The sequence below is a fragment of the Acipenser ruthenus genome, chromosome 26 (genome assembly GCF_902713425.1).
Source record: "Acipenser ruthenus chromosome 26, fAciRut3.2 maternal haplotype, whole genome shotgun sequence".
Classification (NCBI taxonomy): domain Eukaryota; kingdom Metazoa; phylum Chordata; class Actinopteri; order Acipenseriformes; family Acipenseridae; genus Acipenser; species Acipenser ruthenus.
The window spans coordinates 15,907,966-15,923,949 of NC_081214.1; the positions used below are offsets into that span (position 1 = coordinate 15,907,966).

The following is a 15,984-nucleotide window of genomic DNA, read 5'->3' on the forward strand; positions in this document are numbered from 1 at the left end:
GATATGTTTGGTTTACCTAAATCGCATGGAAAATTAAGTCTGAAAAACCAGTTCAACAGCAAAACAATGTTAATATGATAATGACAGGTTAGAGCATGTTTTTTAAATCCTATGTTACTGCACCTTGTAATGCATGTTTACGATATACAGTCGTTCTTATTGAATGCCCGTGAATTAGGTCGTCTTTAGAAAATGAGATTGTTTCAAACAATAGTGCCCACACAGACAGTTCGCAGTGTAGATATCGACTACTTGAGTAGACATCCCACACTGGTAATTTATTAAAAAACAAAACTTGCATTAGAACAGAACCTAAGAAAATTAACAAATGAGAGGAGGCAATTCGGCCCATGTAAGCTTGTCTGTGATCTCAGTGGGGTTACCATAGCAACATGTCGGTAAGCTGTTAACATTGTTCTGGAAGGAAACTCCTCTCTTTTTGTCTTTGTTTGGTGATGAGAGGTGTTTCTATTTTGTTGTCCCCCTTTATAGATGTTTCGGCTAATGCCTTAATCATTGTTACGAGTTTAACTGTTTCAGTGGTGCCCCCCCAGTGATATTTAGGGGCCAATGCAATCCGTTATGACAATAGTATTGTTTATAACAGTTAGTAATACTTGTAACGGACTGTTAAAGGGGATCACACTGACCTGTATCTACCATATGTACATGGTCCACTATTGGCCCGATTTTCCACTCCGGGTAAATAGTCCATGTATTAAATTTACTATGAAGGGGGAAATGTGCCTGTGATTTGCCCATCGGGGACATATAGACCTATATATCAACAGATACTTTAAATAATTTGCACCAAAGAATGTCCTAAGAAAATGTAATCACAACTGTATAAGCAGTATAAGTAAAAGTATGTATGTGTGTGTATGTTCATAAAGAGAGGCAGCTCCTCACTCCCCACGCCCAGGTCCAGGCCTGACCTCGTTCCATTCCTCTCATTCCAGGGGAGGCCATGCCCGTCACCAAGAAGCCGGGGAGCTCTGTGATTGCGGGCTCCATCAACCAGCACGGCTCGCTGCTCGTCACCGCCACACACGTGGGAGCCGACACCACCCTGTCTCAGATCGTCAAACTCGTGGAGGAGGCGCAGACCTCAAAGGTCACTTTTGGTTTTATTTTTTTTTTAATTTTGTATTGTGTAAATTCAGCTGTTGACGTAGGCAACAGCACATTCTATCATGTTTCCAGAGCCAGTAGCAGTTACAGGAATCAGGTAACAAATATGACAAGAATTATAAGAACAAATAACATTATTCATGGGTGTGTGCATATGCTGGATCTACCTATTGCCTAAATAGTGCTAACATTTTACTGATAATACAAATACTGATAATACAGAGCTTACATTTTCAGCAAAGGCTTGTATAGTTTGAACAAACATGTTTTATCAGATAATAGTAACGTTATAAAGCAAAAATGGTCAAACTAAAGTAACTAGGGCTGTGTTCAAAGGTTCATTCTTTTCACTTGACAAGCGTAAGTTTACAGGAGGCTGTGTGGTCCAGTGGTTTAGGAAACGGGCTTGTAACCAGGAGGTCCCTGGTTCAAATCCAGGCTCAGCCATTGTTGTAGTAAGTGACTCTGCAGCTGATGCATAGTTCACGCACCTTAGTCTCTGTAAGTCGCCTTGGATAAAGGCGTCTGCTAAATCAACTAATAATAATAATAATATTATTATTAATATTTTTTGTAGTAGTAGTAGTAAAATGTGAGTGATAACCTGCTTGGAACAGTGTTAAATAAAGCTTTGTCATCTTCAGGGTTTACAAAATTATCCCTCATGCCATTACCAAGTCTGCTTCTTAAAGGCTCACAGTTTGAAATTTGGTTTACCTTAAGTACACATAGATCATTTTTCATTGTATATGACTGTGGCTCTACAGGAATCAGCTCTCTTTTAATTGAATGCCCCCTCCCCTGGGATTGGTAAATGGTAGAATGTTAATCTTGTGATTTATACAGTGCTGTATGTCTATAATTATATAACCCTCTTAATCTTCATCTCCCCCAGGCTCCAATCCAACAGTTTGCAGACAAGCTCAGTGGATATTTTGTCCCTTTCATTGTTGGGGTTTCAGCCATTACACTTATTGCTTGGATCGTGATTGGATTTGTGGACTTTGAACTAGTGGAGAAATATTTCCAAGTAAGTTATGCTGCTCTCCCATTCTCTCCTAATGGAAATGCTATTCCCCACTCTAGAATTACAACCCTGTTTCTGTCTCACAAGAGCCATACAGCATGCCCTGTGGTGGGACACTATATTAGTCAAATAATATCATGGTGTTTTTGTTACTGATCAAAACTGTTCGAATCCTAGAATAGACCCCCATGTAGGACAGCACTGATTCGAAGTGACGAGTCTGCCAAGTGTAAATTGTTCTGGAGAGATACGTGACCATTCCACAATTATTACTGCCTCACCTGTCTCAGAGGAGGTCTAACTTATTTAAGAAAATAGATTAAGTTTTCAGTGCGGCACTAAATTAAATCTAGTAATCCAGAAGAATGACCTAAAACTGCTTCATTTTAGACAGTTGTTATAGAGGTGAGTACGAGAGTGATAAAATCATTATTTCAGTACTATACTATACCATAGGGCTGTCAATTAATTGCAGTTAACTTCTGTGATCCTCTGTCTTGACCCTGTTAGCATACCGTAACTCATTCCATGCATCACCATTTTAATATACTCAAGCACATGCAATGCAAGTTAATCACAGAACTGCATTATGGAGTACTAAAATTGAAGGACTTCTGAATGGGAAGTTTATTTAAAAAAAAAAAAAAAACTCTGTCGTATCTACTGTCAAATTGATTTTCAGTATCACAAACAAAGACTACATTTAATCTGAAGCAGCACCTGCGTGCTAAACACGCTTTCACTTCTCAAAATACACTTTCTAGCAACAACACAAAAAAAAAGTGAAACCCGTCAGTTTCACTTTTAGAAATTCGGATCGCTGCAAGACAATTTTAAGTTATTAATAAAAGAGAATCCTTTTTTTATTTGAAACGACAATGAAAAACATCAATAAAGGATACCCTTTTAAAGGAAACTGATAAGAATATATACAGTATCATTTAAAATGCATTAAGGTGAGTAATAAACTGACTCCATTGTGATTTAGCAGTTGGTTCAAACAATTTAACAACAATGCTGGAATGTTTGTGTATAATTCTGTGTAAATAAATATAAAACTATATGTTTTTTGGAAGATGATGATGATGATAATAATAATAATACCATACAAATTTAATTTCATATAGCGCTCTTCATGCTAGCATTCCAGGGCGCTTTACAAAAGAAATATAAAATAGCCTGTGTCTAATATATAATCCAGCTGCAAATAAACAGACCCAAACAAATACGTTTTCAAACAGGATTTAAAAGATTCAATTGTGCTAGCATTCCTTATATGAATCGGGCGCAAGTTCCAAAGACGAGAGGCATTATAACTGAATGCCCGGGCTCCTAGAGAGTTCAAACGAACTTTAGGGACTGTCAGAAGATTAACATTTTCCGATCTCAGGGAACGACCAGGAACATATGGGGTCAGCAGATCTTGAAGATAAGAAGGTCCAAGACCATATAAGGCCTTATAGGTAATAAGAAGAAGAACTTTAAAGTAATAATAATAATAATAATAATAATAATAATAATAATAATAATAATAATAAATAATAATAATAGCATCAGTAAGAAAACAAACTTGAATGAGATGGGTGCAGTAATTGTATCAATTAAATATGCGATTTAATACTATTTATTCAATTACTTTCTAAAGCAGTTGGCAGCTGTGCTGTTTGCATTAAGGTGGATGTATTTCTGTAGTCCTGCACAAATCATGATAGCAGTAATCTTGGACTACCTAATGTTACTTTAGGATATGGTATTCCAAGAGTAGTGTTAATCGGGGTCTGTGAAGCCAGCTCATTATATAGCATGATTAAGGTGACGCTGTGAGATTTGACCTGCTTGTATTTTCCTCAGGGATATAACAAGAGCATCTCCCGCACAGAGGTGGTGATTCGCTTTGCCTTCCAAGCCTCCATCACAGTGCTGTGCATCGCCTGCCCCTGCTCCCTGGGGCTGGCTACCCCCACTGCTGTGATGGTAGGCACGGGGGTGGGAGCTCAGAACGGCATCCTCATTAAGGGAGGGGAGCCACTGGAGATGGCACACAAGGTAAGCACCCAAGGGAACTCGCTGAACCAACCTGTTACCACCTCCAGGAGGACTGGATGGGATTGCCCTGACCTGATGGAGGGTTTGTGCTGTTACAGGGCAAGGAACTAACTTATAATGTAATGCTGTTAGCGGTGTGTGGTCTTCAAATGAAACTGGTGACAGTGAAAGAGTTTACTGTATCTTGAGAAGTCATTTCCCCTGTAAGATAACAGTAGGGATGACTTTCAAAGCTTTTTATTCCAAAGTGTAAGTTAGTAAAAATTTTTTAAATGAGAAAAGCCCCCTGTTAAAGTTACAAAACTAGAAAAAAATAATCTTTTTTTATTATTATTATTTTATTTTAATGTATTTTAAGCACAGTTTGGCTGTTTAATGAAAGGGGTTCTTACTTCGGATTAAAAATATTTGAAAGTTCTTGTATATTATCAGAAAATGAAAGTGCAAGCAACATACGTTTAGGGAAACATGCTTTGGATTATAAAGTTAGAACCTTTTTGTGGGCATTGGAATATAATTCTCTATTTTCATTCTGATGGTAAACAGCATCCTCTGCTGGAGAAATCATGAAAAAAGTTTTCCTCTGTTATGGTTATGGTTTATATCCTGTTGATTTTTTATTGTTGATCATATTTTTGGAATTAAAAAATCTATAGCTTTTTCATGATCAGTTGTTTATGCACAAGCTGTTTTATCAACTTCCAATTTTTATTGTTTTAATTTAATAATCCAGATGTTCCCACATCTTGTTTGGTGAAAAGTGCAGGCAATTAGCCAGAGTGTAGTAACAGTTGATTTTATTTGAGATAGGACATGTGATTCCCCTTCGCTAGCGCCACTCAAAAGGTGAGGTTGGTGTCATATCTGGGGTACAAAAGCTGATACAAAGATATAAACCTATTACAACTGGAGGTATAAAAGGTGAAAACTCACAGGAAAACATATATGCTAAAAGGGACAAGCATGTTGTATTCCTGTACCTATAGCATTGCAATGCTGTCGCTGTTAATAAACTGTTCATTCATTCACGGCATCATTCTGTTCTTTGATTGGAAACGATCCTGCAGATAAACACGGTGGTGTTTGATAAAACAGGAACAGTGACCCATGGCACACCGAAAGTGGTCCAAGCCAAGCTCCTGGTGGAGAGGAACCGAATGCCACGCGACAAACTGCTGGTGATCGTGGGGACAGCGGAGAACAACAGCGAGCATCCTCTGGGAGCAGCAGTCACCAAGTACTGCAAACAGGTGAGCTGCATGTTCCAAACAGATACAGCAGGGATGGAAACATCGCTCCCATTGCAGAGCAGTTTGAAAAGTTCCTAGATCAGGCTCATATTAAAACCTGGAATGAGGGATACTGCCATGCAGTAGGAGTCTTATTACCGTCTCTGATACAGTCAACCCAGTATTGGCCCATGAGCAGGAATAACACACATGGAAATGTCGACCTCAGCCTCTTAACTTACTGGTGTTATAAATCACCCAAATAAAAGATTGTACTCTTGACTACTACTCTTGGTAACACAGGTTGTGTATACTGTGTGTTCTGTGCACAGGGTGACGTCTGTACCAGTATTGTATGTACTGTTGTGAATACACACACTGCAGCAAGGAGTTTGTCTGCCATCATACACATTTCAGTGTGAAATGAAAATAAACAACAAGGCATTTCCCTATGGTGCCTGACTGGGACATTTACTGTAAACCCAGTGAATCGAAAAGTACATTATACCTAATTTGTGGACACAGCAGAGCAATTCACAAGCATTCTCTTTTCTTCCTTTTTTTGCCTGTGGTCATTGCAGTAAATTGTGTCATTCAAACATTAGCGGTATAATTAATGGGTGACTCTTTGGTTTGGTATCCGTTATGAGTGATTATAAACAGTAGCAAAAGAATCAATGGGAAAGTTGTATAATAACTATTGCAAAAGCAAAGCAGCCCCATGCCGCTAGTGAGACAGACAGACTATCTGTTATAACTGAATGTTCTAATCACATTCTAGAATGGTTAATAGTATCATTAATATAATGTATCATTGTGCTTGTCTCTCAAGGAGCTGGGCACTGAGTCGCTGGGATCCTGCACAGAGTTTCAGACAGTGTCTGGCTGTGGAGTCAGCTGCAAGGTCAGCCACACAGAGTCCCTGCTGTGCAACAGAGAAAACGAGTCTGAGGAGAGGGACTCCAGGAATGCTGTGTTAGTCCAGATTGAGGACAGGACAGCCGACCACACGCATCCTTTGATTATTGAGCCGGAGCCTTCAAGTAAGTAAACGGGAAGACTGTTTACAGTACCATCGCATACTGTTAATATCTTTTTAAGTGTAATATAATGTTCTATTGATCCTATTCACAAAGATGAACTTTGTTTGGTGTCCTCATTATGTGCTGATCTGCTCGTCTCACTACATGGTAAACGCAATAACTGCCATCCATTCCTAGCCTCCTGTAGATGTCAGTAGGCTACCTAGTCATCTTGTTGAGGCAGAAACACTTGGATCCTTTAAGACCCAACTTGACAAAGTTCTGAGATCAATCAGCTGCTAGGAACTAGATGAGCTTAGATGGGCTGAATGTCCTCTTGTTCGTAAAGATTGTTATGCTATGCTTTCTCTTGCCTAGCCTCTGTGATATCCCAGACCTACACAGTGCTGATAGGAAACCGCGAGTGGATGAAAAGAAATGGCCTTGAAATTAAAAGTGACGTTGATGATGCCATGATCGAGCACGAGCGCAAAGGACGCACTGCTATCCTCGTAGCCATTGATGGTAAGGGCACACTCAGTCTCAAGAAACGAGGTCGCCGGAGGGTACTTAGGAGCCAACTTCAATTCAGCAGATAACTTTGTGTTTTGTAGGCCTCCTGTGTGCAATGATCGCGATTGCAGACACAGTAAAACCTGAAGCGGCGCTTGCTGTCTACACTTTGAAATCCATGGGGCTGGAGGTGATTTTGATGACCGGTGACAACAGTAAAACTGCTAGAGCCATAGCCGCACAGGTAGGTTTTGATTCCTGGGCTGGGTTTTACTAACTACCTAACAGAAACTCTGTTGAGCTTCTATAACTGGAATCAATCTCCACCCCTGTAGCATATTGTGTTTACAATCCAGCCTCAAAAGCCAACATCTTCATATGCTATATACAGTGCTTCTCTTTTATAACACTGTAGTCCAGAGTTATAAGACCATGCTATTTGTGTTCCGCCTTATGAGAATGAAAATGCCGTTGAATTGCATTGTGGGGCAAACAGGAGCCATGCCTTGTTATAGCTGGTTTTGTGGTATAAAGGGCCGCCTTTTAAAGGGATTGTAAACTGTTGTGTTGTCTGTCATTTTGTGTTTGATACAAAAAACATAAAGTAGTGTCTTTTCTCGGTCATCTCTTACTGTTTGACTTGTTTTGCAGGTTGGCATCACCAAAGTGTTTGCAGAGGTCCTCCCCTCCCACAAGGTGGCGAAGGTGGAGCAGCTCCAGAAGGAGGGGAAGCACGTGGCGATGGTTGGGGACGGGGTCAACGACTCGCCAGCTCTCGCCATGGCAGATGTGGGAATCGCCATCGGCACAGGGACCGACGTGGCCATTGAAGCAGCAGGCGTTGTGTTAATCAGGGTACGTGCTATAGTACTGTAACACCAGCCATCGCGTGTTGAAAGAAGACGTTTGTGCGTATCCCAACAGTGGGGATGTGGCGGAGAACCGCTTCTCCAGTTGTGTTGAAACCTTGATATTAATATTCTTTACCACAAGAATCTGTGAATTTAAAGAGACACTTGTCCATATGTGCCACACTTGCATTTTCCACTTCCATACCGGGGATGTAGTTCATGGGGATCTGTTATCTCTTGATACTCATGTTGTATTCACAGCAGTGGCAGGTATATGCTTGTTACTGACTCATGTATGAGTTGGTATTAAATATAAACTGCAATTCAAGTGGTGATATTTTTTCTTCCAGAATGATCTGTTGGATGTGGTGGGGAGTATTGACTTATCTAAGAAGACTGTGCGAAGGATTCGGATTAATTTTGTTTTTGCTTTAATTTATAACATTGTCGGAATTCCAATAGCAGCTGGTAAGCAGTGCTCAGTATGCTTTTCTCTCTGTTGTTTTAACACTAAATTGAATATATAAAAAATCTAACATTAAAATACTATACTACTATTATGGCTTCTGGTAGACTTTTGCAATATCATTTTGTAGTTTCTTTGATTACGTGATGCTAAATAAAAGATCTAATTATGTTCATAAATATATACAGTACTGTGCAAAAGTTTTAGGCAGGTGTGAAAAAATGCTGTAAAGTAAGAATGCTTTCAAAAATAGACATGTTAATAGTTTATATTTATCAATTAACAAAATGCAAAGTGAGTGAACAGAAGAAAAATCTACATCAAATCCATATTTGGTGTGACCACCCTTTGCCTTCAAAACAGCATCAATTCTTCTAGGTACACTTGCACAAAGTCAGGGATTTTGTAGGCATATAGTCAGGTGTATGATTAAACAATTATACCAAACAGGTGCTAATGATCATCAATTCAATATGTAGGTTGAAACACAATCATTAACTGAAACAGAAACAGCTGTGTAGGAGGAATAAAACTGGTTGAGGAACAGCCAAACTCAGCTAACAAGGTGAGGTTGCTGAAGACAGTTTACTGTCAAAAGTCATACACCATGGCAAGACTGAGCACAGCAACAAGACACAAGGCAGTTACACTGCATCAGCAAGGTCTCTCCCAGGCAGAAATTTCAAGGCAGACAGGGGTTTCCAGATGTGCTGTCCAAGCTCTTTTGAAGAAGCACAAAGAAACGGGCAACGTTGAGGACCGTAGACGCAGTGGTCGGCCAAGGAAACTTACTGCAGCAGATGAAAGACACATCATGCTTACTTCCCTTCGCAATCGGAATATGTCCAGCAGTGCCATCAGCTCAGAATTGGCAGAAAACAGTGGGACCCTGGTACACCCATCTACTGTCCGGAGAAGTCTGGTGAGAAGTGGCCTTCATGGAAGACTTGCGGCCAAAAAGCCATACCTCCGACGTGGAAACAAGGCCAAGCGACTCAACTATGCACGAAAACACAGGAACTGGGGTGCAGAAAAATGGCAGCAGGTGCTCTGGACTGATGAGTCAAAATTTGAAATATTTGGCTGTAGCAGAAGGCAGTTTGTTCGCCGAAGGGCTGGAGAGCGGTACACAAATGAGTGTCTGCAGGCAACAGTGAAGCATGGTGGAGGTTCCTTGCAAGTTTGGGGCTGCATTTCTGCAAATGGAGTTGGGGATTTGGTCAGAATTAATGGTCTCCTCAATGCTGAGAAGTACAGGCAGATACTTATCCATCATGCAATACCATCAGGGAGGCATCTGATTGGCCCCAAATTTATTCTGCAGCATGACAACAACCCCAAACATACAGCGAAAGTCATTAAGAACTATCTTCAGCGTAAAGAAGAACAAGGAGTCCTGGAAGTGATGGTATGGCCCCCACAGAGCCCTGATCTCAACATCATCGAGTCTGTCTGGGATTACATGAAGAGAGAGAAGCAACTGAGGCTGCCTAAATCCACAGAAGAACTGTGGTTAGTTCTCCAAGATGTTTGGGCCAACCTACCTGCCGAGTTCCTTCAAAAACTGTGTGCAAGTGTACCTAGAAGAATTGATGCTGTTTTGAAGGCAAAGGGTGGTCACACCAAATATTGATTTGATGTAGATTTTTCTTCTGTTCACTCACTTTGCATTTTGTTAATTGATAAATATAAACTATTAACATGTCTATTTTTGAAAGCATTCTTACTTTACAGCATTTTTTCACACCTGCCTAAAACTTTTGCACAGTACTGTATATTTTTTAATTATGTCTTAATCCTACAATTCTCGGTGATGCAAAACTTTTGACCATAGCTGTAGGCAGTGCCATTGTCCCTCTTCTTCCATAAGCACTACGTCTGTGTTTAAAACAAGCAGCAGACAAGTCTACAGCATGTGACTGATGTGTGCTGTTCTCCTAGGGGTGTTTCTCCCCATCGGCCTGGTGTTGCAGCCCTGGATGGCATCTGCTGCAATGGCTGCATCCTCTGTTTCAGTGGTGCTGTCTTCATTATTACTCAGACTGTAAGTACTGTGAATAAGGGTTCTGTTAAAGGTTAATGCAATTCTATCATTAGAAAATGAGCAGAACATGTCATACAGCGCCAGACAGGAGACACATAGCATTGCCATTGCTGTACCCTGTGCTGTTCACATCACAGCAATATATAACATAATCCTGGTTTTAATGATCAGGGATCACAGATCAACTGGGCAATGCATTTGGTGCAGGAAGGAGCTTAATGTTGATACACTGCGAGAATGATTCTCCTGTTTCTCACCCATGATATGTGTGTGTGTGTGAAATAAACTGTTTTATATAATTAGTAAGAAACGACTCAAACCGATAATTTAACTAAGATAATCAGCATATTTAGTTGTTTCTTGCTTTTTATAATATCAGTGTTGTTTCTTCAAAGTCAAACTCAGTGAATCAGGAGCCTCTGTTGTAATCCAGAGAAGTACTTGATGTGGAGTATTTAACTCACTTTAGCAAAAAACAAATCTCCATGGTGTGGCTGATTTGAAAAGGGTGTCCAGACTGAGCTTTTTGAACCCCTTTTTTCTTTCTCATTTAGTTACACTAAACCAAGTGCTGAGAAGCTGGAGGCACGAGCCCGAGGCCGGATCAGACAGAAGAGCCTTTCTGACATCAGCGTCCACATTGGAATCGACAACACCAGGCACCAGTCTCCAAAACTCAGCTTGCTGGACAGGATCTTCAACTACAGCAGAGCCTCCATTAACTCCCTGAGGTCAGACAAGCGATCCCTGAACAGCATGGCTCTGACAGAGCCAGACAAGCACTCTCTCCTGGTGGGAGAGGAGATTGTGTGAGTCCTGAATACCTTTCTGCATTCACACACGCTCCTACCGCTCCCAGAGTCACCTCGTCAGCTGTGAAACTGATATAGAAACATGCTGCTAAATTACATGGGATTCTCGATCAGTTTCAAACCCTGATACAGGAACAATACGATATTTCAGCGATTCTTTTAATAAGGCGTGGTTTTTTTTACAAATGTTAACCCCTTCCTTCCCAGTCTGTGCAATCACAGTTGAACTCTTGTTGCATCCAGTTTGATTAGATCATTGCAAATTCCAGTCCTGGTCATGGAAACATTGCATCATTGTTACAGCTGGTGTTTGGAGAATTCCAGCAGGGATGTGGAACAGTGGAATTTAGTTTGCAGGGTACCTGAGGACACATGAAAAACACGAATGGACTAATTGTACAATACAATACAGTGATCATTGCAGAGGGTTTGGGCCTAGCGCACTGAACCCAGAAGATCTTCAGTTGGCACAAAGCTAAAGCTGTAATGGGGCATTTCATATTGGTGCTTTCTAATTTGAAGAGTTTAGCTGTTAAGTGATTTTAATATGATTGAGTGTATTTAGAAGTAGAAAAAAAGATGTTTTAAGTTATGGGTTTTAGTTCAGTATTAAAAATGCTGGTGATCAGTGTAGATTTTATTGTTAAAATCCATTTTGTTTACGGATATATTTTTCAATTTAACGCCTTGCTTTCGCAGCTCGAGCAAAAGCTTTCATGTTTTTTTATGAAATGGCCATGCAGTGTACTTATGATGCTGTTAGAAGTGAATGGAAGTGAGTAATTACGAAGTGGTAATAGTAATTTTTTCTGAGTTTAAGAAGTGCCCAATCAATAAATATTGTTAATTAGTTATTGAAAAATATAATTAAACATCAATAGGAATTGCATCAGTCCGTGGAGCAGCCCGGTAGTTATATTGAGCTCTAAAGTGTTCCTTATAATATATCAGAATCCTCCTGATATCCAGAATCCTCCTCCTTTATTCATGCAGGTCCTGATCATCAAAGCACTATCATACCATTCACTGCACTTAAAACATACAAAGAAAGCATTCATCCATTACAATATATATATATAATATATTTTAGAGACCATTCTGTTTGTATGTGTTGTTCCAATATTCTGTAGATAATGCAGTGCCAAGATACTGATAGGAAAATTATAATTAAGATTGCAGACATCTGGGCTTATGTAATGTCAAAATGCCCTTTAAAATGCTCAGTGGAAAATACAAAACTCTAGAATATTTCTTGAATGACATATATGAAGAACAGGACTTTCACAAAGCATAACCCTACATGTGGGGCTGCACATTCAAGCAAGTGCTTGCTTGCTGGGGTTATTGTATTTGTTCTTGTTACTGAGAGGAGCAACACAGATTATTAGATATATGCAGCCTCAAGCCAATATTTACTGTAAAGTTAAAATTATTTTGCATGACTAGACGTCCGTTTCAGATACTACAAACGCTCCTTGTTATATAGAGCAATGTTGTTCTATAACTGGGCTCTTTCACTGTATTTTATTGTGTTTAGTGAAGATAATAAGTAGGTCAATAAATGGATCACTCGCGGGTGTAAATACCAGCAGGATTACTATAAAGAGTTAAAGAGCGGTCACGTTGAAGGTCCCCGAGTGGCTCACCTGGTGAAAGGGCAGCAGTGTGAGTCATGCAGTCAGGGGAGCACAGGTTCACGTCCTGGCTGTGCAAAGTCGCCGGTCTTTGATTCCACAGGATTGCCTCTGGCGCTCCTGTGGGTTAGGGAGGCAAAACTGGCAGGGGCTGTTCTCATCGTGATGCAGCGAACCCTGCTGGCCAGGCCCCTGGTGAGCTCAAGCGGACACCTGCAGTGCTGGCCTTTGTCCTCCAGAGGTCAGTCACTAGCTGGGTTGTCGTGGTATCAGAGGTTGCCCGCTATACTTCACTTCTCCTGAGCTGCTCTGGGGACTTTCCACTTTCTCACCAATGACACCACTTTTATTTGACTTTTTTTTTCTCCCAAATCTTTAAAACTACTTGGGGTTCAAAATGATATACAATAAACATATTTTTTTTATATAATCTCAAGGAATAAAGTTTAATTAAAAACCTGTTTCTCAATATGTTTGTAGGTTGTTTAAAAACAGAGCGATTGTGTTTTCTCACTTGTGCTTTTTATATGAAAAACAAGACAAAAGTGATGGCATGCTTTACAGTAAACGAATGTACTGTTCTGCAAATACATTGATTTGCATCTCTGCTCGTGTCAGTCCATATATAGTTCAAATATACTGTATTGCACTTAAATAAAGTAAATGATGTGCCTTCTTCCAAATGCCTTGTTTAATACTCTTTTAATATCTCACTGAGGAATCTCTTGTTCAAAATGTCACCTTCAAGTGTTTGATGTAAAAGTATTGTATTAGAGACACCAAAAATGATCACTTTGATTTACATTTTAGTTTTGTTTCCCTGAGCTATGGCGTAACCTGCAGATTACACCAATAGCCACCTTCTGCTGCAGGTCGTTTCAGAGTGACACAGTGGCTATGGGACATCAAGGAGGGAGCAAGCCTGTGCACCTGCAGCTGAAATACACGGTATAATGTAGACAGCACAGTCACATGTCAAATGGAGCACCATGCAAACGGGCTGAAAGTTTGTGAATGTTGCTGAGCTGGGATTGGAACCCTAAGCTCCTGATTCACTAGGTTAATTTGCTCATGCATTTGGGATGTGCCGAGTCACACGCGCAGGTAAAAGATTACTGAGACCCAAATGAATGCAGGAAGCTTGTCTAAGGATCTGCCATTGCTGATGACACAGCATCAGGAATGGAAAATGTGCATTAACTCTATGCCAGCCTGCAGTACACAGTGACGAATTGGCATGCATTCTGTGAGTGTCGCAGATTCATTCATATTATTATCATACTTCACATGCAATCAAAAGAGCCTCCTGGTTCTTTAGCTGTTCTGTTCCAGTGATCAGCTGGACCTGTATCAATGAGAACAGTGTATTATCTGTTTGCGATGACATCATCGTTTATAATGTACTGTATACAGAACATAGTTCTATTTTAAGCTTACTATCCCATATATATTTATGGAATGTATTGCAAATGTGTTTGATTTTAAATCTTTATTGCAGATATAGTTACAATATATTTTTGGTCTGTATGAAAAGAGATTCTAGAATATGCAGTATTTTTTTTAATATATATATATATATTTTAATTTATTTAAAATGGATTTTAATGATTTTTTATTACATGCAATTGATATAGATTTTTGTCTGAATATATTAGTTTTTATGTCTTGATATCTTAAAGACATGCTTTTAATGTTTATTATTATTTTATTATAGCTATATGGGTAATGCATTTGCAATACACTGTATGTATTTTTTAAAACCATTACCTGACAGCCAGTAGTTCAGTCATGTTCCCACTAGAGGGTACTGTGTGTGACTCATGCTGCTGTCAGCATCCCCACCTCTGCCAAGAATCATGAGGAACGTGCAGAGCTGCCTGTGCTCAGAGACTCAACCACGCCACGTTGTTCTGTATCGTGATTGTCAACAGCCTTGACCAATGAAAGCTAGCATTATCGGTGGGTGGGTGTTTAAACAGCTAACTGTTTTCCTGCTAAAGTTGCATTTCGCTGCAATATTACATCCGGTTTATATGCACTTTAAACATGCTGTAGCAGTGGTTAAGCGTGTAATCACCAATCGAGATTCTCTAATTTCTTTGAACGAGGTTACTTTAAGGTCAAATAAGGGAAAACAACTTCTCAACTCTGTTAGAAAGTGTTTAAGACTGTAGTATGGTGGTTATAGTGCCACACACCTGAGTGACATTCATGTTAAACCCTACTTAATTTGTATTCCGACTGGAGCACTTTATACTGGATTCTTATAAATCAGACCTATTGTTTTCTCACACAGCCTGCTGTTCATTTGAGGTCATTTCAACTTCATTCGTTAATGGCGAATACTGTATACTCTGCAATACAACAGTAAAACTGCATCTCAGGCAGGGGGTAGGGAACTAAGATCCTGAAGGGCCTTGCCAGTGAAGGTGTTACTGGTATAATGAATAGGTGTACTTTAATTTGGTTTAATGTATTAATCAAGGACATGGCTGGAGCAAAGACAGGGACAGGAGGGCCAAGGCTGTCTGCCTAGGATATTAGAGCCATCATGGGCAGCTCAGGCTGATTTGGTGTGACAGGTCTGGAGGGACTTCGCAACTGCTCAATGATTCCTGCCTCAAAACGCCTGCAATTGGTAAACTGGGTTGTAAATCTGCACAGAAGCCTACAGAATGGCCAACAGTCATCACTTTTGGCAAGGCCCCTAACGTTGTGCAAACTTGAAAAAGGAAGCGCCAGCTAATTGAAAACCTACTGCCATTCCTGTGCTGAGTGAATACCAAAAATAACAGTGTGCTGACGGGTAACAATGATGCAGTGAGAAATTATTGAAAATACATTTAATTGTTTTTGGTACTGTACATTGCTTTTCTTGTTTTAAAGTTGTTCTTAAAAAACTAAGGGTCTTGCATAAGAGTAGAAATGTAAAAAACAGACACAAGGATTTCGTTTTTTATTGTAAATAATGAGAAACTGCAAAACTCTTTCTACATAACTATCGGTATTTATACATGCTATACAATAACATTATTTCACTTTTGACGCAGGTCTCCGTGCTGAACGTGAACTGACAAGCTCTAACGTCACGTACTGTAGGCGGACACCTTTTACACTGACAGACAGCTTTGCTGACCAACAACAAACCCAAAACGCTGTCTCCCGACGACAATGCGACCAATAAGCTGATAGCGAGGCGTGGCCAGTCG

The 15,984-nt window shown here is 40.0% G+C and overlaps 1 protein-coding gene across 2 annotated transcripts in view; it reads left to right on the plus strand.

The window, feature by feature from the left end:
* The window catches only part of LOC117963265 (copper-transporting ATPase 1-like), a 31,663-nt gene extending 15,698 nt beyond the window's left edge, over window positions 1-15,965 (plus strand). Inside the window, exons 13-24 of one of the 2 annotated variants that reach the window (XM_059001133.1) lie at window positions 960-1,114; window positions 2,027-2,161; window positions 4,010-4,204; window positions 5,272-5,454; window positions 6,266-6,476; window positions 6,834-6,980; window positions 7,070-7,212; window positions 7,620-7,823; window positions 8,170-8,287; window positions 10,227-10,329; window positions 10,884-11,138; window positions 15,826-15,965. In XM_059001133.1, the coding sequence (XP_058857116.1) occupies window positions 960-1,114; window positions 2,027-2,161; window positions 4,010-4,204; window positions 5,272-5,454; window positions 6,266-6,476; window positions 6,834-6,980; window positions 7,070-7,212; window positions 7,620-7,823; window positions 8,170-8,287; window positions 10,227-10,329; window positions 10,884-11,138; window positions 15,826-15,838 (1,862 nt within the window). In that variant the 3' untranslated portion in view covers window positions 15,839-15,965. Of the gene's footprint in view, window positions 1-959; window positions 1,115-2,026; window positions 2,162-4,009; window positions 4,205-5,271; window positions 5,455-6,265; window positions 6,477-6,833; window positions 6,981-7,069; window positions 7,213-7,619; window positions 7,824-8,169; window positions 8,288-10,226; window positions 10,330-10,883; window positions 13,459-15,825 lie in introns of those variants that run through there. The other variant, XM_059001134.1, reaches the window with a different exon arrangement.
* Window positions 15,966-15,984: the final 19 nt, after the last annotated feature.